This window comes from Alnus glutinosa, chromosome 3, assembly GCF_958979055.1.
Source record: "Alnus glutinosa chromosome 3, dhAlnGlut1.1, whole genome shotgun sequence".
Lineage (NCBI taxonomy): Eukaryota > Viridiplantae > Streptophyta > Magnoliopsida > Fagales > Betulaceae > Alnus > Alnus glutinosa.
In genome coordinates, this window is record NC_084888.1 from 8,681,426 (window position 1) to 8,703,440 (window position 22,015).

The 22,015-nt window shown below is 31.8% G+C and overlaps 1 protein-coding gene and 1 long non-coding RNA gene across 2 annotated transcripts; one reads left to right on the forward strand and one right to left on the reverse strand.

Annotated features, from left to right (window-relative positions):
• Nucleotides 1-340: 340 nt before the first annotated feature.
• Nucleotides 341-1,352, reverse strand: LOC133864149 (uncharacterized). Its single transcript, XR_009899466.1, has 2 exons — nt 1,028-1,352; nt 341-915 (listed from the first exon to the last, which is right to left on the reverse strand). It is a non-coding gene; the product is annotated as an uncharacterized LOC133864149 (long non-coding RNA).
• An 8,107-nt stretch (nt 1,353-9,459) lies between these two features.
• Nucleotides 9,460-16,820, forward strand: LOC133862869 (CBL-interacting serine/threonine-protein kinase 9). The gene is made up of 15 exons (XM_062298773.1): nt 9,460-9,825; nt 10,102-10,164; nt 10,814-10,885; nt 11,056-11,163; nt 11,301-11,381; nt 12,740-12,793; nt 12,879-13,004; nt 13,084-13,173; nt 13,348-13,470; nt 13,730-13,837; nt 15,342-15,458; nt 15,602-15,658; nt 15,803-15,877; nt 16,230-16,350; nt 16,443-16,820. Exons 1-14 carry the CDS (start codon nt 9,640-9,642, stop codon nt 16,314-16,316), a joined length of 1,347 nt encoding a protein of 448 aa, XP_062154757.1. The 5' UTR covers nt 9,460-9,639; the 3' UTR covers nt 16,317-16,350; nt 16,443-16,820.
• Nucleotides 16,821-22,015: the final 5,195 nt, after the last annotated feature.

Here is a 22,015-nt window from a genome sequence, read left to right on the forward strand (position 1 = left end):
TCAACACCTAAATGTTAAGATTTTTTTTTCCTAAAAAAAATGAGGAGTAGTATTTTGGAAATTTTGATAGGATTTAATGAAAAATTCTAACGGATGACTGTGATTGAAATTTTCTGAAAAATGATTACCCTAAATTGAGATGTTTTAAAGTTTAGGTACCTTCTTTTAAAATGGGTGAAAATTTAGGAATTATAAGTGAAGTTCTCATTTTCTTTTCTTTTTTTCTTTTTTTAATAATAAAACTGTTAAAAAACATGCGTTTAATTTTTCGCATGCTCAAAAAATACATACACAAATAACAATATTATAAATTAAATTGGAGAAATTTCTTCCCACCCAGTTAAAAAGAAGAGCGGGTATTACAAATAAAAATATATAGAGGTACCAAAGCTTTTTGAATAACTTTTACAGAACAAAGGGATGGAGAGTCGATTCATGCGTATTAAATTCATTATGCGTCTCTAAAACTTAGGAATTAGAAGAAAAAAAGGTGATTGTGTACATCAATGATCATCCAATATGCATGATTTCGATCATCATCTCTCAGGGTCATGATCAGAAACCGAGTCATCTGGTGGACGAACGAGTTGACTCGCCCTTGGAAGGCCGTCGGCCACCTCAGAGCTACATATGTCGGAAACAAAGATGGAGAACCAAACAACGAGCGGCGTAAGAAGCAGAATGAGACCGAAGGGAACCATCCACAGTTGACTGTTTGTTGAGTGGTATTCATACTCCCACCATCCCAATGCTAAGCCCCCTATCATGCTTACCATTAATGACCACGAATAAACTATGCATGTCTTCAATCTGATCTCTTCTTCTTCCTGTTCCTGTTCCTGTTCCTTGCGTCTTTCATCTCCCTCTTCCTTCAATAATCCCATCAAAATACAGCTAACGAATTCTGGGTTTGCCCTGAAAGTTTTCAAATAAAGTAATTAAGGCAGATTAATTAATAAACTATAATATATATATATATATATATAGAAAGAAAAGAACATGCATATATGTATATATACATACACACCGGCCTGTGTGTTATTGATGATGGCCGGCGGCGGTGAGAAGAAGAGGCGTGGAAGTAGATGGTGGAAGCAGTCTGCAGAGGTATATATGGGAGAGGAGGGGGGGCAAAGAGCCAGAGAATAAGAGAGTTAAGCGGAGCTACAAGGAAAGAGACCCATGACTGAAGCTCTGGATTTTGCAAGTCATACAATTAAGTAAGTATAATTGAGGTAGCAAGAGACGTGCCTTTTGATCAAAGTTGTTATTTGTTAAACCCAATGTTTATATAAATTATATATATAGAGAAGAAAAATGTTACGTCTCAGATTTTGACACTAGTGTTTGGTGGTGGAGGTATCTAGGGTAGATTCCGTTGGTTTTCGATCTATATATACACACGCAAGTTATATGTATATATGTATATATATAAGTTTATTTTATGGTGCTTAATTCGTATCTAAACCTATTAGTTTCTGAATTTATATATGTTAGTACGTACGTCAACGTATATGTATGTTATAATTAATGTCAATAAGTTAATACTTAAATGGAGGTATATATGTATATGTTATACGTTTCAACATATATATATATATATATATCTTGATATATTGTACGTAGTATGTTAGTATGCTAATATATATATATTATAATATCATGTTGTGCAATAGACTATAATTATGGTAAATAACATGAAACAATCACATAAGAGAACGCAAGAATTTACATGGTTCTCTTCTTGATCTAGATGTGAAGTACGTTCATATAGAAACTAAGTAATCACAATGAAATTTACTAACCAAAGTTGGAGTACAAAATTGTGACGAAGAAAAAATCACTCTAATCCAAAATTCAATGCATTCAAATAATTTGTTATAATTTTTCGTTAAATTGATCAAAATTTTTCAAATAACCCTATGCTTTTTGTAAAAAAAAAAAAATATATTATAAAAATTTATAAAGATTCAAGCATGTTTATTTCTGTAAATTTTTTTAAATTTTAAGTATTTAATTATAAAATAATAAAAAATTCAGAATTATAAATGTAATTGTTCGTATATATGAAAGTGTAGAAGGAAAAACACCTAGGGTGTCATTCCCAAAGTTGGTAAGGATTCTTTTTATGTGCCAAAGTAGAGTGAGCCACGCTAATGAGTGGTTGTGGTGAATGACTTCATTTAACCTCATTTAAATTCCAACCACCAAATCAATAAATATCTACCTTGGCTTAAATTTCATTAAACTCAATAATGTAAATCTTCTTAATACAAGTACCATTCTAGTTCATGCATTAATTTGCTTGAACGAGAATATAGGACCTGATTTACTCATAATATATCATTGTATTACCCTGCTTGGAAAACACGGAAGATAATAATAATATAATTAAAATAATAAATTAACAACATAAAAAAAGAAAAAGTAAAGGCCAAAGTGTATGAAAGAAAATGGGTTTTTTTTTTTTTTTTTTTTTTTAGTATTAATGATTTAGTTAGTTTAGTTATAATGTGAGTCAGTTTTGTTAAGGATAAACGATTGGTTAGTTAAGTTAATGGGGGGAGTTAGCTAGTTTAGTTAGTATTAAATGTCTAATTAGTAAGTAATGCTAAAAGAGAGACCCATGTCCTTAAATTCTTCCAAAATTGATGTAGTATATATTTAAAATCACGTACCAATAAATGTGTTATAGATTATTATTAAATTTTGATTTAATGGTAATTTTAAAAGCCACATTAATTTTGAGATAATCAAAGAGAATATTGATATTTTTTTTTAGCATTACTAGTAATTAGTTAGTTAGTTTAATTGTAAGATTAGATAATTAGAAGTTACAACGGTTAGTTAATTAGTTAGAGGTGTTAGGTATGATCAGTGGTGGAGCTACATGGTGGTTTGGGAAGTCACCATGTTTCTCCAATTTTTTTTTTAAATATTATTATAATTTTTTAAAAATTAAAATTTACCGCCTTTATTTTTTTATTTTTTTTATTTTGCCCTCCAAATATTAAACGCTAGTTCCGCCCTGCGTATGATGTAGAGTGAATGAGAGAGGGAGTGCATGCTCACTGGGTTATAAAATAAAAAAATAAAAAAAATAAAAAAAATAAAAAAGAAAAAGAAGAAGAAGAAGAATTTTCAAAGGTAAATCTCTTAAGCTTTTGAATTTTGTTATTTGATGATCGAATCTTTGTATTTTTGTCGTTGGAAGTATGTTTTGTGTTGTTGGATGCTTCGATTTTTGGTGGTCAAAGGGGAAAAAAAAAAACAAAAGATTTTGGTGTGGTTAAAAGAGGGAAAGATGTTGTTGGATTTCTTCTCTGTTTCGATTTTGCTATGATGGGTTATTGTCATTTGATAATGATATATTGTCGCCTCAAAACATATTTTTTGACCACTTTTGTTCACGTTGCAATTTTTACTTTTCTTATTATTATTATTATTTTTAATATGGTGCAACATAATTATACAATTTGTGCACAACACAAGACATATTAGGTGGAACCCACTCACATGGGTCTCACCCCATGTGTATTGTGTTGTGTACAAGTTGTGAAATTTTGTTGTGCAAAAATATTTTTCCTAAATAAACCCATAAAGCTAGATGAGATATAATCTTTTACCACCTCAAGACATAATTTTTGACCACCTACCCATGTAGCAATGTGGTCTCCTAGCTAATTTTAGAGTTTTTTTTCTATTAAAAATAAAATAAAAGAAAAAAAAAATTACCACGTAAACAAATGTGGCCAAGAATTATATCTTGGAGTGATAATATATCATATCTCAAATGACAATACCCCATTAGAGCAAAACCGAATCAGACAAGAAATCCAACAACAACATCTTTCCATCTTTTAATCACACCAAAATCAAAACACCCAAAATCATATTTTTTTTTTTCCCCTTTGACCACCAAAAATCGAAGCATTCAACAACACAAAACATACTTCCAACAACAACAATACAAAGATTCGATCATCCAAATAACAAAAGCTTAAGAAATTTACCTTTGAAGATTCTTCTTCTCTTTTTTTTTTTTTTTTTTTTTTTTTTTTTTTTTTTTTAACTCATTATTATTAGAATTTTCCGTTAAATCCTATCAAAATACCCTTTTATTTTTTAAGAAAAAAAATTTACAAGGATTTAGGTGCATGTTGGTTAGAATTTACGAAATTTGCAAAAAATACATATGCCTAAATCTTTGAAATAATTTATATATATTTTTCTTTTCGTTTTTTTTTTTTAAAAAAAAAAAGGGTATTTTGAGAATTTAATAGGATTTAACGGAAAAAATTTAACGAACGGTTGAAATTGAAAAAAAATTGAAAAATAAATACTCCAAATTGACACTTTTTAAAATTTAAATATTTAATTACAAAAATGATAAAACATCAAATATATGAGAACATATTATAAAACATTATTGATTACACCGTCAACCAACAAAACGTACAGGCATTACTAAACTAAATTAATTGAATATTATTGATTACACCATGCGTCAACGAACACTAGAAAGGTACACATCATATTAAGATGAGTTCAAGCCAAGTGATTTACAGATTTACTCTCATTAACCATTACTCAATTCAATTTACTCTAACCTTTGCAAGGATTCACACTAACTCGGCTTTTTTCACACGCAATAAAAGTAAAGATTGATTATCCGTAGTCCAGTGACGCAACACATAAAGAATTGTCATGCAAATAGATTAAGAATTGAAAAAAAAAAATATAAAGGATTAGCGTCTCCCCAAACGCAGTCCACTAATGCAACACATAAAGAATTGTCATGCAAACAGATCAAGAGCTGAAAAAAATATAAAGGATTAGCGTCTCACTAAACATAAGAATTTGCGTCACACCAAGAGAATGGTGTCTCACCACAATAGTAATTACGGCTCGCAAAAGAACAAAATCTATTTGTTCATCCATTCTAATTTGTTTTTATTGGAGTACAAAAGAATACTTTAAATAGACACTAACAAAAACTCTAATCCTAATTTTACTGACTTTAGGCTAAGCCCATTATTAAATTACAAAATAACACTAACTCTTAAAATATAAAATTTCATATTAATAACCTATATAAAACTAAAAGGGTTGATTATTTATTTTCCATATGCATCACCCACATTAGTGAAAACTTTTACATGTTTTTCTTTTTAATATAGTTCAAAAAATAAGAAATAAGAAAAAAAAAAAACCATGGGCTCTTTCATATATTTGCATATATGAAACAAACAAATTAAGAATTAGATTAAAGCAACTATGTTTTTATAACTTGTTCTAAAGGTTTAAATTCATAAAAATACGTAAATTTAATTAATATTTTAACTATATTGAAAAAAGTAAACATATGAGAAAAATTGTGGACTCCACTCCAATATATCTTGGAGTTGTGCAATAATTAGGTGAAATTTAAATCATCTCTATTTCTCTCTATTTAGTTATAAAATAGAAATATAATTATTTTTTTACATTTTATGAAAATATAAAATGACAGCTATAACTATACTTTCTAGCCTGCCTGTCCGCCGCTTATTCTTGAGTTATAGTTGAGTAGCATACTGGGGGTAAGTTATAGCTTGATAGAAGGGCCTGTCCGGTTGGCTCCTGCATCTATACTTCATGATACACCCATTTTTCTTATTAAATTAGAAAGATAATTAATTGATATTCATAAACAGGACGTACCTCGTCAGGTTTTAGCTATACCTAGGGATAGGGTGTTCTACTTTTATGAGAAAAAGGAAAAAAAAGACAACTATTACTATCAAGTAGAGTCTCTAGCTAAGGAAGTGCACGCCGGTAACAACATGATTATTTAATTAAACAAACCCCTAAAAAAGAAGAATATAAAGTCCAAAGCACAATTTAATATTGATTAGCTTATAGTTGAAGATACACAGTAGTCTGGCAATTAGGGACGGAGGGATGGGGTTGGTATAGGCCATAGTCCCCTCAACTCTTAAGAAGAAAAAAATTTTAAGATAAAAAATAAAAAATAAAATTTTTTTTGCCTATCAGCTACTAACAAATAATTTTTTTGGCCCCTTGGCTCATTTCTTTTCTCATCGATCTCTTCAACTCGTTTCATCTCATTTGGAACAATAGTTTCATTGTTAAAACCTTTTCCTTTAGTATTTTATGGGTAGCAACGGATATGTCTGAGAAGGGTAACAATGAAAGGAGCTTTACAAAGTCGTAAAGGTTTTGCTCAAAATAAATGAAAGGGGTTTAGTAAAGCAGTGCATTGGAAAAAGACATGTATGGACTCGATGAGTCACATGCCTAGCAAAGCTTGATTTCTTGAGAATGCATGACAAAGATAACGTAAATTGAGGATTCATTTCAATATAGCTAGATGACATTAGAAAAGTCTAGAAGATATGTGTTTCATTTGTTTTGTGTTGGGTTTAGCCGAATGTGTTTTATATAAAATATCGTGTGTTTTGTATAACAGTTAGTGGGCTACTGTGTTAGTTAGAGTGAGTTCTTCTAACACAATGAGCAATAATCTTTGGACAATGGTTTTCTTTACTTTTTTTTTTTTTTTTTTTTTTTCCCAAAAAACTTTCTTCTCAATTTTGCTTATTGATTTTTAATTTGAATGGAATAATAAAAATGTAAAACTAGCCGGGTTATGTTTAATTTAGTTAAAATATATATATATATATATATATATATATATATATATATATATATATATATTTCAACCCCTAGTTAAAAAAATAAAAATAAGTGAGGCCGTTAAAATGTTTGGCTCCGTCTCTCATGGCAATTCTCATGCATGCAGACAATGAAACAATCGATAAGCAGCAACTATTTTCCTCAAGGATACAGTGTTATCTACTACTAGATAATATCTTCTCTTTATGACTTTTTCTTCCTTTTTTTTTAAAAAAAAATAAAGAAGAAGAAGAAGAACCAATGACCGACCAAGTAACGGACAACCCTAAAGAAGTGGCCAAACCATCCCTTAATTATTCATGAAAAGGTGATTCGGCCACCCAACCCACCCTCCAAACTAGTAAACTGAATCACCTCAACAAGGTGGTTATAAACATGATTTGACTACTCTCAAAATTGATTAAAAGGTGGTTTAATACTCGTTCTTTTTGTGTGTGTCGTGAAAGCAGTTAGTGGTGGGATATCCAATTATCCATATCTTTTCATCGTAGTCACGGCTAAACGTACCAAAATGTGTGAAAACAAATTTATTTTCTTTCCTCTTTTCTGACAATTATGAAATATAGCTTTATCTTCCGAGAAATATTAGAGATATTGAATCTTTTATTAAGAGATGTATACTAAAATAATGTAGAGTTTACTCATTGAAAATGATTAAAATAATAAACAAAAATATTACAGGTACTAATAAATAAGTTCTACATTATCTTAATAACCATCCCATAGTAAAAGATTTAATATCTCTAACATTTCTCTTATCTTTCACTTATGAAATTCTATTGAGAATATCATGCATGATTTTAATTTGGAACTTGAATGTGTGTTTGTGCGTACGTGCATGTCTGCTGGGCAGCAAGGGATGATTGTTAACCTTTTCTCAACATTTTTAAAAGCATATGCTATACAGAGAATCCACCATTATGAAGTTGCATGGGTCACTACAATAGTTTTTTTTTTAAAAAAAATTATTACAAAAAAAAAACTATACAAATTATGTTGTCTATCTCTGTTGTAATTTAACTCAAATAATATTTACTGGTCTAAACCATAAGATTATAAATTATAAGAAATAAAAATAATAATTAATATTTCTAAAATATATTTTGTTTTATATAATGAGCTGAACGCGATTTTTAATAAAATTTTAAAAAAATAAGACTAACATGATAAAATAATAAATAAATAAATATGATAGTTTTAGCTTAAAAAAATAGATAATATATTCGAGAGAGTGGAGAGAGGGAAAAAAAAAGGGTAGGGTTAAAAAAAAAAAAAAAAAAAATATATATATATATATATATATATATATATATAAAGAAAGTAAAGAGTTAAATAAATAATCTGTTGGAGTTTATATTAAAAATGTAGTAGGTAAATAAAAAAAATTGAGTGTTTTGAATTCCTAAAATAGCCAGTATTGTCCTCTCAAAAAAAAAAAAAAAAAGGGCAGTATTGCTAGAAATCCTATAAAGAATACAGCAAATTGGGTTGTGCACCATGAATGCATTCTTGTCACAATGGCATAAAGCAAAGCCTGAGCCTCAACGAAGCCCAAGCTTGTTAAGTGGGCTCTTGCAAGAATGGATCCAATCCAAAGCATTTCCAGAAGGCAAGACAAAGTTTTTTTTTTTTTTTTTTTTTTGTTTTTATTTTTTATTTTTTATTTTCATATCAGGAAGATTTGGATCTATGGAAGCTAAGGGTTGGTTTGGGTATACAATTTATTTGTATTATATTATACTATTATTTATTGTGTTTAAAATTATGAACACTAAGAAAATTTATTTTTTAAAATTATGTTTAGATGATTTAAAAAATTTGAAACAAAATTAAAAAAAAAAATTGTATAAAACTTTAATAGAATTTTAATTTGAAAAAAAAACAACTCAAATATATTTTTTAAAAATAATAAAAACAAGAATTACCTAAACAAGCCCTAAACTATTACACGGTACTGTGACGCACGGGAAAAAAATCTGTCCCACGAATAATGTGTGGATAAAGTTCGACTCTCCCAAGTCCCACGTCAACATAACTGGATAAGCCTTACGAGAATTCAAAGCACACCAATAATGCTTCTTTGGACGTTTCTCAATTATTGAGCCACATAATATGAGTATGGACCCAAAACAAAAAATAACGCGTCTTTTTTGTAAAATGCAAGATTACCCACTAGGCCATGCTCGCTCACAGTTACACGATTCCCCCTCCCCCTCCCTTTGATTCATAATAAAAAAAGAAAATTAAAATCTAAAATTATAAGATACTATTTATAAAATTCACATGCAGTTTAATTTTTATTTAATTAAATAAATTTTATAAATAATCTTTCATAATAACCTGTTAAAAATTCACTTAAATTCAGATAAATAATTTTAGAAGATTCTAATCACAATCATAATCCTAATCCTAATTCTAATCCTAATCCATTATTGGCTTCATGATTGAATTTTTTTTTTTTTTTTCACATCTTTTAAAAATATATTAAAACCCAACTATACATGCATGTTCCATTTCTAAACCGTACCGTGACTGAATGTGGAGTGTGTACGGTAGGGAGCGGGTCAACTTAGTAAATTAAGGCTATCGAGTGGGGAGGGTTGTTTTAGTAATTAACACGGTAACTGGCCCAAAAATATCCGCAGCCACGGAACATGCGCAATTTTTGATTGGGCAAAACCACACATCCTAAAATCTGGTTCCACTGGACCCACATCATTGTCCTGTGGGCCCCACCAATGGCTTCCCTCTGAACAAAAACGCGCACAAGTCCACCAACCGATGGAACTCTTCCTTCAGGTATCCTCCCTCCCTTAACTCTTCAAAACAGAAACGCGCAAATCTCGTTCGAACATTTCGGTTACGCAAGTAGTAGCATATCTCTTAGGGCCCAACGGAGACTCAGGTTCGCTGATTTTTGATCGGACGGCGGGGGAGAAGATGAGCGTGAGCGCGAAGAAGACGCCGGCGACGAGGACACGTGTCGGGAGGTACGAGCTGGGTAGAACCCTGGGTGAGGGTACCTTTGCCAAGGTCAAGTTCGCCAAGAACCTCGAGACCGCTGAAAACGTTGCCATCAAAATCCTCGACCGCGACCAAGTCTTCCGTCACAAGATGGTCGAACATGTAACGGCTTGTTTTCTTCTTCTTCTTCTTCTAAGAATTAAGAGTTATAAAAATTATTTGTTTTCTAGTTTAGTGCCACGAGCCACACATGGAGGTCTTTGTCCTAAGCTTTTAATAATTGGTTATATAAAATGGTACTCTGTTGACTCTTCGTTTATTGATATAATAGTTTACTATGTGTTGCATTTCCCATTCTATGTGCTTCGTAATGTTAGAATATTATTGTATTGATTATAATTAACTGCTTTGACACCTTGTTGATTCTCGTTTTGGCAGCTAAAAAGAGAAATTTCCACAATGAAGCTGATCAAACATCCAAATGTTGTAAAAATTTTTGAGGTACTAGCAGTTTTGAATTTTTTGTGCAAAAGGGGATCATTCTGGTATGTTTTATTTCCAAAATTTGTATAATAGTTCAAATAAATGTGTAGGATTGTGCAGCCTGTGAAATTGAATGGCAACATTTCTGCCCAATTGGTTGTTTATCTTGTACATAATCTCGTCACGGTATGATGCAAAATATTGTTTCAAGCTAAGTGTAATTCTATGAGGTGGCAAGAATTCCCTGATGAATAGAGTGGGTTCTGGAACCTTAGACCTTAGTTTTGACTTTCTCTCTCCCCCCCTTTTTGATGTTAACTGATAATTATTTTTGTTGTGAGTTTCATGATACTGAACTTGAAATTTTGTCAAATGCTCTAAGAAAACATTTAAGCACGTGTCCCATTAATGTGTTAAGCGTTGTCATCTATAACATTAACCATTTCTGTTTGGGGAAGGCAATGGATTGAGCAGAATTCATGCCATATATATATAAAGCACATGCACACAAATGTAGGTAGACACATGTGTATCTATTCTGTTCCAGACATCATAGACTACATCCTAAGCTAAAAGCAGTCAATATGTAGTGCGTCTTGGTTGCATATCAGTCAGATGCTATTAATGTTTATGGTTTAATTTATATATCCTATGTGCTTATGCATAGGTTATGGCAAGCAAATCAAAGATCTACATCGTTCTGGAATTTGTTGGTGGCGGCGAGCTCTTTGACCAAATAGTAAGAAACTGAACTCTATACTTGGACTATACATAAATTCATGGTAATCGTCCTTTGTGGTCATATTCCCATGTTTCTTTGTTGTGTTCTTGTATGTCTAATAACCAGTCAGTGGGTATTATTTTTCTATTTGCACAAAACAGATTCCCTTATTGCTTTTTGATTCCCAGGCCAAACATGGGAGACTTAAAGAGGATGATGCCGGGAGATATTTCCAGCAGCTTATTAATGCTGTGGATTACTGCCACAGTAGAGGCGTGTACCACAGAGATTTGAAGGTTTAACATACTTCCTTACCTTTCCGCAAAGAGTTATTACTTAAGAGTGTTCCCAGGAATAAACTTTTTCTTTCTCTGGTAATTAATTCAGCTAGGTTATGTTTGATTATTGATGTACTATTTTTCATCTTTTGCAGCCTGAGAATCTTCTTTTGGATTCATATGGTGTTCTTAAAGTTTCAGATTTTGGATTGAGTGCATACTCACAGCAAGTACGGGTGAGTGGTGATCAACTATTGTCAAGATCCTAAAGGCATACTTCGTGTAGTAGTAGCTTTTTCTGGATAGGTTGGTTTTGAATTCCAGGATCAAAGTTACTGATCTATTTGAAGTCACCTAATCAATGACATCATTTAATAAAAGTGGTTGCCAACACCAGCAAACTCAGAGCTTGAATTTCTATTGAAGAGGGGTGTCTTGTGGTTGGAGTGAATTTTTATCCTTCTTTCCGTCTTGCACTTTTTATTTTCCCCATTTCTTTATAGAAAAAGAACCTTTTGGTGGTGTACTTTTTGAAACCTTTCTCATACATCATTCTTTTTCCTTAAAAGTTAGAAGACGAAAAAAAAATCAGTATAAATTAAGTTAGCATATTTCCGGGTTTCTGCATTAACTGCAATTGCCTACTTTCTCATGTGAATCATGTCAAAGGCAGGTTCTCTCTGAAATCTAACTATAGAATAATCCATGAATACTGGAAATTTGTCATCAAGGACCAACTCCTGTAAGAATATATGGTACATGCCATTGACATGATTGCAAAAGAAAGGAATTATCTCAGAAGTGGGAGTTAGGTTTGGTTGAAGATGGAGTTTGGTAGAGGTCATAAACATTTGTGAATGAGAAAACCAAAAAATTACATATCTTGATTTTTTTTTAGCTGATTTTAGTGAAGCTAGCAAGATCTAGGGCATAGATAAAGCTCAACTTTTGATTGCGCCTGTGTAGGCTACACTTTTACTGTTCTTTGAAATCAATGCCTCTTTTATTGTCTTCTTGACTACAGAAGAGGGCAAAGAGGCTATGCTGATTTTTTATTAAAAAAAAAAATTGTGTTTAAACTTCATTTAAATATCTAGTAGCACTGCTTCAATAATGTTTGGGGAGCCCACATAAGACTTGGTTTTGATATTTATTTAATTTTTTAGTCTCAGAATGGGATTGCTTTAGCTAAACTGTTATTAGCTCAATTAAACTTAGATTCTACTTTTACTTTGACTACCTATTAAGTTGATTTGCCCACAGCTGTGAGCAAGTTGAGTTTTGGATGCTGGTTTTAGCTTTGAGTTGCTTTAAGATTTTGTGACCACTGTCATAGTAAGTTATTTTGTGATAAAAATGTGGAAAACTCTCATGGTCTTTAGTGTTTTCCAATTTTTATTTACATTAACTTCTATTAATTTACCTTTATTTTAAACATTTCAATATGGATGGGCATGCCTCATCTGAATACAGAGCTTACCCTTTTGTTTTTGTTAGTGGAAATTGTATTTCTTACTCCGAATAAGAATGGAAAATATTTTGGGGGCATTATACAAAATGAAGGTAGACCTTAGTTACATTCTTCTTACTGCAGGAGGATGGGCTGCTTCACACTGCCTGTGGAACCCCGAACTATGTTGCTCCCGAGGTATCTACCTACAAGTTTATGAACATAACAGAATGAATTAGTGCATCTCCATGTTTGATTTCTTGCATGTGACATTTTGTATCAGGTGCTAAATGATAAAGGTTATGACGGTACAGCATCTGATATTTGGTCTTGTGGGGTCATTCTCTTTGTGCTTATGGCTGGGTACTTGCCATTTGATGAACCAAATCTCATGGCTTTGTATAAAAAAGTAAGTCTTTATATTTTGCTTAGTCTTTTCATTTGATGAGAATCTCATTAAACACATAATTTTGATATATATATTTCAGATTTGCAAGGCTGATTTCACATGTCCATCATACTTTTCACCTGGTGCGAAAAAACTGATACAGCGTGTTCTTGATCCAAACCCTCTTACAGTGAGCTCCAAACCCTTTTATAATTCGAAAAATTTATGAAGTAGATTCTATTTCTGCACCTTCTTTTCCTGAGTTGTATGGAAGAGCATGATTTGATAAGCAAGGGTATATTAATATGGTGTGTTTGTAGCATTCATGCTTTTTGTTGTAAAATATGGTGGTGCTTTATTTCAGCGGATAACGATCCCTGAAATCTTAGAAGATGAATGGTTCAAGAAATGGTACAAGCCAGCATACTCTGAAGAGGAGCAAAATGTAAATCTTGATGATGTAGATGCTGTATTCAATGACTCGGAGGTAAGACAATTTAAATACAATTTCTCTCAGTCAAGATGTCTGGTTACTGTGCCAGTTATGGACTTTTCATACAGATTATTCTACTGACGTCATATAGTGGGACTGATAGAATGTCCATGTCCCAGTGCTCAATATTCACTCCGGAAACTATTTTGCTTTCTTCCCATGGAATTATAAACTAACAATCTAGTCAATCTGAAAACATAAATGTGAGGCCAAGTTCCACCTGAAATCTTTTACATGTATGTTCATTATGCAGGAACATCTTGTTACAGAAAGGAAGGAGAGACCTGTTTCCATGAATGCATTTGAGCTTATATCTAGGTCCCCGAGTTTTAATCTTGAAAATTTGTTTGAGAAGCAGAAGGTATGTATGTAAGATTTCTCTGTCTTCTGTTCATGAATATTTCATTATGAGCATTGAGGGAAGTGTTGTTTACATTTTTACATCTTATTACTTGTGAATCTTTTTCTTTTCTTGGGGTAAGTGTATTAAGCATATGAGCTCTCTCTCTCTCTCTCTCTCTCTCTCTCTCTCTCCCTCTGTCTCTCTCCTGCGCATGTAGGTGCGTCCCATCATGCCCTTTCGTGTTTGCCGGCTCTGGCTTTCTGATTCTTCAGTTTTTTGACTGTTTGGTTCTGGGTTGATGGAGATGGTTACTTCAATATGGTTTTAAGTTGAATCCAAGTCCTTTGAGTTTGTTTGTAAGGAGGGAGTTTCGGGTTACGGGTTTATGAAAGAAGTGGACATTTTGTTTGTTCAGTTTTACTGGGCAAAGTCAGTGTATCGTGATTGTTGGACACCATGAGAGCTTTGCTTCAACCAGAACATTCGAAGGAATTTGTGAAGTCCTGGAGGTTGGGGATTAAAGCCTTTATTGCCCAACATGGTTCGAATCATTTCCATCGTTTCTGATCTGATAAAATTAGTGATACATTCAGATTTTCCTAGGGCTAGGTGGCACTACCGTAGCCACCAAGCAACCCCAAGCCGGCTGAAATAAGGAGTTTAATTCTCCATATTTTATTTCCTTAAGTATTTAGTTTAATAAGGAATGTATTTTCCATTAGTTATTTCCTTCTTAGTTTATTTTTCTGCATTGTGTTATGTCGGCTAGACCTAATGGTTATGTCTTATGACCTAGCTGTCATTTATTTAAGTGTAATCCTACTCAAAGAAGAAGCATGCTGAATATTATGAAAACCTAGACCTTTTTGGTTGTTTTGGAGATCAAGGCTCTCTCGAAGTAGCCATTGGAGATCACAGCTCTCTCGAAGTAGCCCATATCTTTTTCTTTTGTTTCTTTTTATTATTTGATTGCATCAATTAGATCATTACTTTGTTTTCTTAAATCACTCTTTGAGTGGATCTCTGTTAACGCCTTCTCAATATCTCTACCTTTGTATACTTTTGTGCTCTCTTTCATCGTTCTTGATCTTGTTGGATGTTCTTCTCTTGTATATGTCTTCTGCACTCGGGTTGCTGCCCTTACTCGTTTAATGAATTTGCTTTACATATAAAAAAAATAATAATAATAATAAAAATTATTAGCATTTTTGCAAAATTGATATGTCAACCTTCCAAAGTTTTGGCAGATTTAAATATCAATTGTGCACCATATTGGTGCCTAGTGATTACCACATTGACTTTTCCAGTCTCTTGCTTGTGTAGTCTTAAAACCCATAGTTCTGATCTAATTTTATCTAGCCACAAACCAAATCATTTGAATTTCAGGTAACGTTGGTAGTACACTATTTTTTTCAAGGTGTATGGCCCTCCGTTCTGATTTATATTATATTTGTTATTGATGGCTGTTATTGCTGACTAATGATCCTCACTTCTCCGTTAATTTATAAATTTAACTCTGTAGGGTCTTGTGAAGCGAGAAACCCGTTTTACTTCCCAGTGCCCTGCAAATGAAATTATGTCTAAAATTGAGGAAGCTGCAAAGCCTCTTGGCTTTAATGTTAATAAGCGAAACTACAAGGTAATGATTCTCACATTAGACATACTTATTGCATTTGCTTTGTCTTTATTTGCTATTTTTTGCACACGTATCTCATTGAAAGCTATGAATTTGTTGTTCAAAATTCCTATTTATATGTTTTTCTTAATTTCCAACCATTCCAGATGAAGTTGAAAGGTGACAAAACTGGAAGGAAGGGCCACCTTTCTGTAGCAACTGAGGTATTGAGTTTATAGCTCAGGCAATGTAATTAAAAACATTAGAGGCTGCTGCTAATAATTTTGAATTCTTGTGGGTCACCGTTAATTTCAATTTTATGGTACCCTATCAAAATACTTTCGCAATTGATTCCTTTTCAACTTCAGGTGTTTGAGGTGGCTCCATCCCTGCACATGGTAGAACTCCGAAAAACGGGTGGTGACACATTGGAGTTTCACAAGGTATGCTGACTCCTTTTTTTTTTTTTTTTTTTTTTTTCTTGACTTTATTTGGTTGCTCAGAAAGTGTATGAAAATAATGGAAGTAAAATAATTTTTGAATCTTTATTTTCATCTTTTAGAGTCCCTGATAGCTACTGCATACAACTGAATCTAATACAACTACAGGCTTAATTTTGTTGAGTTTCTATTTAAGAAATGAAAAATATGGTAAACAAACTTGTGAAAAGCTTGCTTTGTTTAATTTTTTTACTCTGTTTTCTCTAAATTAAATGGAAGGTTAATCCAAAATATTCCGAGGGCTGAAGTTTTGCTATTTGTTGTTTTGGCTGTCAATGCTCTGATCACATGGCAGTTCTACAAAAGTTTCTCGTCTGGATTGAAAGATATAATGTGGAACACTGAAGAAAATACTGAAGAAAATCTGGATCGAAAGATATAGTTTGGAACACTGAAGAAAATACTGAAGGATTTCAGTAATCTCTCTCTCTCTCTCTCTCTCTCTCTCTCTCTCTCTCTCTCTCCTTTGTTATGAATAACATTTTTGATTGACTATATGTCTGTGCAGGTCAGAAGAGGACCTTCTGATTATTTAGCCTGTTGTGCATTTTAATCTGAGTACTTACAACGACGCATAGCGGCCCATGGAAGATATTGATGTGTCGCTTGAAAAGGTCCTTGGTGGGCAATATGAAACCGCGCCTGAATTAGGAGTTTGTTCTTCTTTTTTATTTTTTATTATTTCGATGAATTCTAACCATTCATCGTTTTACAATTTGATAGTTCATAAGATTGCACAAGTGAGAAAAAGCCTCAACTTATTGCAATGGAGAAATAGACATTGTAACAGGATAACTTTTTGCTTCTTGAATGAGCAATTATTGTCACCAAAAAGAATGGATAACATGGATTTTTTTTTTTCTTTTAATCAGCACAACTTTTACTAGACCCAATTCCTGCATATACTATCTCGTAAATGTTAGTTTATTTCTTATCGTAGTCCTATGGCAATAAGCTTTGGAGTGATGGACAAGTTATAATATGATTAATGTTGCTACAGCTATGAGTAAAACATTCATATAAACTCGAGATTGGATTTGTTTAAGTGATTCTAAATAAGACCATTAGATACAATATTAGATACAATATATATAGTTCATTTCATGACAAAAGGAAAATTATATATGATTTAATACAAATATAAGGTTGGTGACGTTAATTTTTACAAGTTTATTCTTTAACCCTAACGGGTTGGTTCAACTAGTAAGGCCTTGGGCTTTGTGATAGTCTTGTAAGGTCTAAGGTTCGAATCTTTTAGACGCAAACTATTCTTTGGGATCAACTCGTCGACGAAGCCAAAGTATCACTTGATCCATATGGTGATGACACTTTACATGGGTTCGAGGTTTACCTGACAAGAATGAGTATACAAAAGGAAAATCATATATGATTTATTACAAATATAATGTTGGTGATGTTAGTTTTTACAAGTTTATTCTTTAACCCTAACGGGTTGGTTCAAGTGGTAAGACCAAAGGCATAGCTAGGTAGAGCTTTGGGGTCCATGGCCCCCTCAAGTCCCAAGCTTTTTACAAAAATAAATAAATAAATAAATTTTATCTATAATTTTTTTTTTGTTAGTTTGGGCCCCCTAAATTATTATTATTATTATTATTATTTTCAATTCCCCCCCCCCCCCCCAATAGTCTAAAAATTGGCTCCGCCCGTAAGGCCTTGATCTTTGTGGTAGTCCCGTGAGGTTTAAGGTTCGTATCCTTTATACATAAATAATTCTTTGGGGTCAGCTCGCCGATGAAGCTAAAGTATTATTCGATCCATATGGTGATGAAACTTTACATGGGTTCAAAATTTACCTGACAAAGGTAAGTATATGAAGTAATCTTGCCTTGAAGGAGTTTATCGTCATCAAAAAAATAATAATAAAAAAGTATGTAGTTAATTTGAATTATAAAACATTAATAATAATTAATTAATAATTAGTATGAATTTACTGAAATTTATAAACAATAAAAATATTTATTTTATATAAACAATGAGTTAGTTAATTAAGTAATAAAGTCGTTCGAATTCGTTTGAAAAATAGATGAATTAAATTTGAACATTTTATTTAATTGGAAACAAAACGAAACCGACCAAATTTAATGACAACTTGAGGATGTGACTGGTGGCGGAGATAATTAGGTATTTGGGGATCTGTTAATAGCTGTCCGATAGAATTTGTTAAGTGATAATTAATGGACCACCAACCAATATTGTATGTACATTGTACGTGTGAATTAAGCTCGTGAGTACGGATAATGGTTTGCACTTGACTTCCAGGCACCAACCTGTACGTGGAATGCATGTGGATCCAGTTCCGGTGGTCACTACCATTTTAATGATCATTAATTCAATCAGTTTCTGGTTTGCGGCTCTTAACTACTTAGGCAGTTAGGCAACGTTTGGTTCCTCGAAATGATCATTCTTTTAGGGATAAGAATGTGTATTATTAAAAATAAAAAGATTTTGGAATAAATGGAATGATCATTCCTATTATTTTATTTAGAATTGAACCGAAATTTTTGAACGAAAGTTTGGGAGACATTGTCAATTAAGATTATTAAATAGTAATTTGAGGAGAGTATGTGAATTTTTCGGAGATGAAATCATCTTTTCTCGTGGCCTCAAATATGAAGGTATTCAACCATGACGAGTAATGTTATACATCACCCTGTTATTCTCCTCCTATCACCCCAAAGCTTATATGGTGCGATTCCTTCAACCATCGATTAATGCTATATACTATCTTTTTATCCCTTCAAAGTTTATGTAATTTTTAAAATTACAATTAGAGAGATAAAATGATGTTATCTAGCATTACTCCCCATAGCAATTTATGGGAAATATAAAATATGAGAATTATAGTGAAAGCAAAGATAGAGAAAAGACACAAGAAATTTACGGGTGGTTTGATATTAGACATCTACGGCCGTCGTCCACCAATCTGAATTGCCCCAATGACTATATTGTGTTCTCATTGACTTGATTTGTTTACAACATAAAGATTTCTATTTATATAGTAGGTGAATGAATACAAGTAAGATTTGATTACAATTAACTGTTAAATAGAGAATATTTCAATATCAACCTAATATAGAAAATATTTTCCATATATTCTAACATCTCTCAAATTCAATATGGGAACTTGAGTTTGGAAAGAAAAACAATGATTTTCTTTTTTTTTTTTTACTTTTTTTTTTTTTTCGGAAGAGATCCGGTGCGACAAGGACCATAAATTAAGTGTGAGCTCAACCAATATAGCTGTTGGATGAAACTATGATGTGTTGATTAAAGATTGGCATGAAGTAAACCTTGGATGTGAACTTGACCTAGTGAGCCATTGATAAACCTCTTATGGGCAGATGAAGGGAGACCCGATCCAATGCAAAGCAAACCAAATTGGAACTTAAGCTCGGAATGATAAGGTTGTAGGTGGCGGTAGGGGTGAAAACCTGGTTACGGTTATCGATCATTGGCTAAAACCGGTAATTGTAATTGGGGTAGCTGGTTGGCCAAAATTTTCATCTGGCTTCGGTAACTGGGTATTTAATAACCGGCAGTTACCGGTTTGGCACCTGATTATCCGAACCGGGTATCGGAATTTTAAAAAATTGGATTTTTGGGCCTATTTTAGGTATTGAACCTATTCTTTTTAGCTTCATTTAGACATTTTTAGCCATTTTTAAAAAAAATTTCAAATTTTTTTGGCCCAATATGCTGGTTTATTGGCTTCATTTAGATGTAGGGCTGTATTTTAATCGAAATATAAGATCTTCCATCATTGAAATCCTTTCTACAAGATTCATTACATATAACGATCAAGAGGCATGCTAGGATTTGTTTCATTTTGAGCATGTAGGATGGGATAAAACCTATGATCTATAAGATAGTAGGTATCAATACCTTAGGGCCGGTTCGATACATTTTGGGGCATTAAGCGAGAAGTTTAAGTAAGCCATTTTATTTGAAATTAAATATTATTTAATTTAAAATTCATTCTTCTCGCTTTTTGAGATGAAAAATTACTTATTAAGTTTTTATATTTAATATATATATATATCACTAATCAGATATGAAATGATTTTAAGGACTTGAATAGTAAGTTATTGAGAAATAATGAAATTGAAGAAGAAGATAGAAATTCAAATTTGAATGAGACTTGAATAGGGAAATTGAGATAAAAAAAAAAAAAATGGAAACTTATAAAGAGTAGGATTTGTTATTGAATAAAATATTTAGAGAATTTCCATATTCTTAATATTTATTTTTTTTTTTTTGGAAAAGTACACATCTCTCTCAAACTACTACTCAATTATCAATGTCTCCCCCAAATTACCAATTGTGTTAATATCTCCCCTCAAACTACCAAAACATGTCAATGTTCCTCCCCTAATACCAACAAAAAGATAAAAAATGAACCTAAATTATTTTCAATAGGACAAAAATGTCTTTATAAATTTGAAAAAAAAAACTAAAAATTAAAAAAACAAACGAAGTAAAAAAGAAAAACCTGTTTTTATTTTTTTGTTTTTTGTTTTTGTTTATTTTTTAGTCTTTTTTTTTTAATTTTTAATTTTAATAATTTTATAAAGGGTATTTTTGTCATTAGGGTAGACATTGACATTTTTCAGTAGTTTAGGAAGGGAGATTGACACAATTGGTAGTTTTTTTTTTGGGGCGGGACATTGACAATGAGAAAGTAGTTTGAGGGGGTTATGTACGTGTACTTTTCCTTTTTTTTTTTTTTTTTTTTTTTTCCAATCTATTTTGAACATTAGACTCAATTATAAATGCACTATTTATTGAACGTTGTGTGTGCATTGAAGCAGCACATGTAAGAGAAAGAAAAAAAAAAATCCGTATCTCATGAATGATATTAATGTCTTTCTTAAATATTTTTTTACCATAATTTTTTGGGGCCTTAATTAAAAAATATTGATAGTAACTAAATAAAATAAAATATTTAGAGACTTTCCATCTTCCTAGCATTTTTTTTTTCATTCTATTTTGAATGTTAGACTCAATCATAAATGCACTATTTTTTAACGTTGTGTGTGTACTAAGCAACACACCTAAGAGAGCGAGAGAGAGAAAACCCATATCTCATGCAATGATGTTAATGTATTTCTTAATTATTTTTTTACAATTTGGAGCCTTAATTAAATAATATTGACAGTAATTAAATAAAATATTTAGAGACTTTTCATCTTCTTAACATTTTTTTTTTTTTCATTATATTTTGAACCTTGGGCTCAATCATAAATACACTATTTTTGAACGTTGTATGTACTGGAGCAACACATGTAAGAGAGAGAGAAAAAGAAAACATATATCTCATTTTTTTTTAAAAAAAAATTTCTATTAATATTTCTTAACTAGAGGCCTTATTGGCTCTAGAATTAGCGTAATCGACCGGAGGCTATGCCTTAACTAAATACGACTAATAAGTGCCAACAAGTAAAGTCAACTACGTACCCATATGCAGAAATGTCACAATCACTAATAAAAGCAATATTCACCTAATAATCAACAGCTGTAACCATCAAATTTGCATAAACTCAGATAAAGAAAAAGAAAAAGAAAAAGAAAAAAAAGAAAGAAGATGAAATGGGAAAGAGATCGATCGAACAAAAAAGGAATTGGTATGCAGTAGAGATTTGCTTCAATAAACCAGTGTTTCAGTGAATAAAATTCACTATATATAATCTTATGTGCCCAAAGAAGTCTTGGTCAGAGAGGATCATTTTTTCAACAGTTCCAAGTGTTGGAGGGATTTCTCGGCAACAAATTCGATGGACATGAACAAGAAAGAAAAGTAAAGAAAAGAAAAGAAGAACTGGAGAATATTGAAGAAACAATAAAGTGCAAAAACTGAGAAAGACCCAAAGAGGTGTTGCCGGATGAGGCGAAAAGAAAGAAAAATGTAAAACCCCAAGGCTAATTTTATTATTCTAATTTTTTAAATAAATAAACATATTTAAATATATATATTTTATTATTTTTTATATATACACACACACACACCTAGTTATCAGTTATAACTGGTTACCGGTTATTTCCAACCGGATACAAAACTAGTTG

Excerpts from the sequence above, each read along its gene's own strand:
- LOC133862869 (XM_062298773.1), top strand. The coding sequence starts at position 9,640 with ATGAGCGTGAGCGCGAAGAAGACGCCGGCGACGAGGACACGTGTCGGG. Across the intron at positions 11,164-11,300 it reads TGTACCACAGAGATTTGAAG|CCTGAGAATCTTCTTTTGGA; the intron begins GTTTAACATACT and ends CATCTTTTGCAG. Across the intron at positions 13,838-15,341 it reads ATTTGTTTGAGAAGCAGAAG|GGTCTTGTGAAGCGAGAAAC; the intron begins GTATGTATGTAA and ends TTAACTCTGTAG.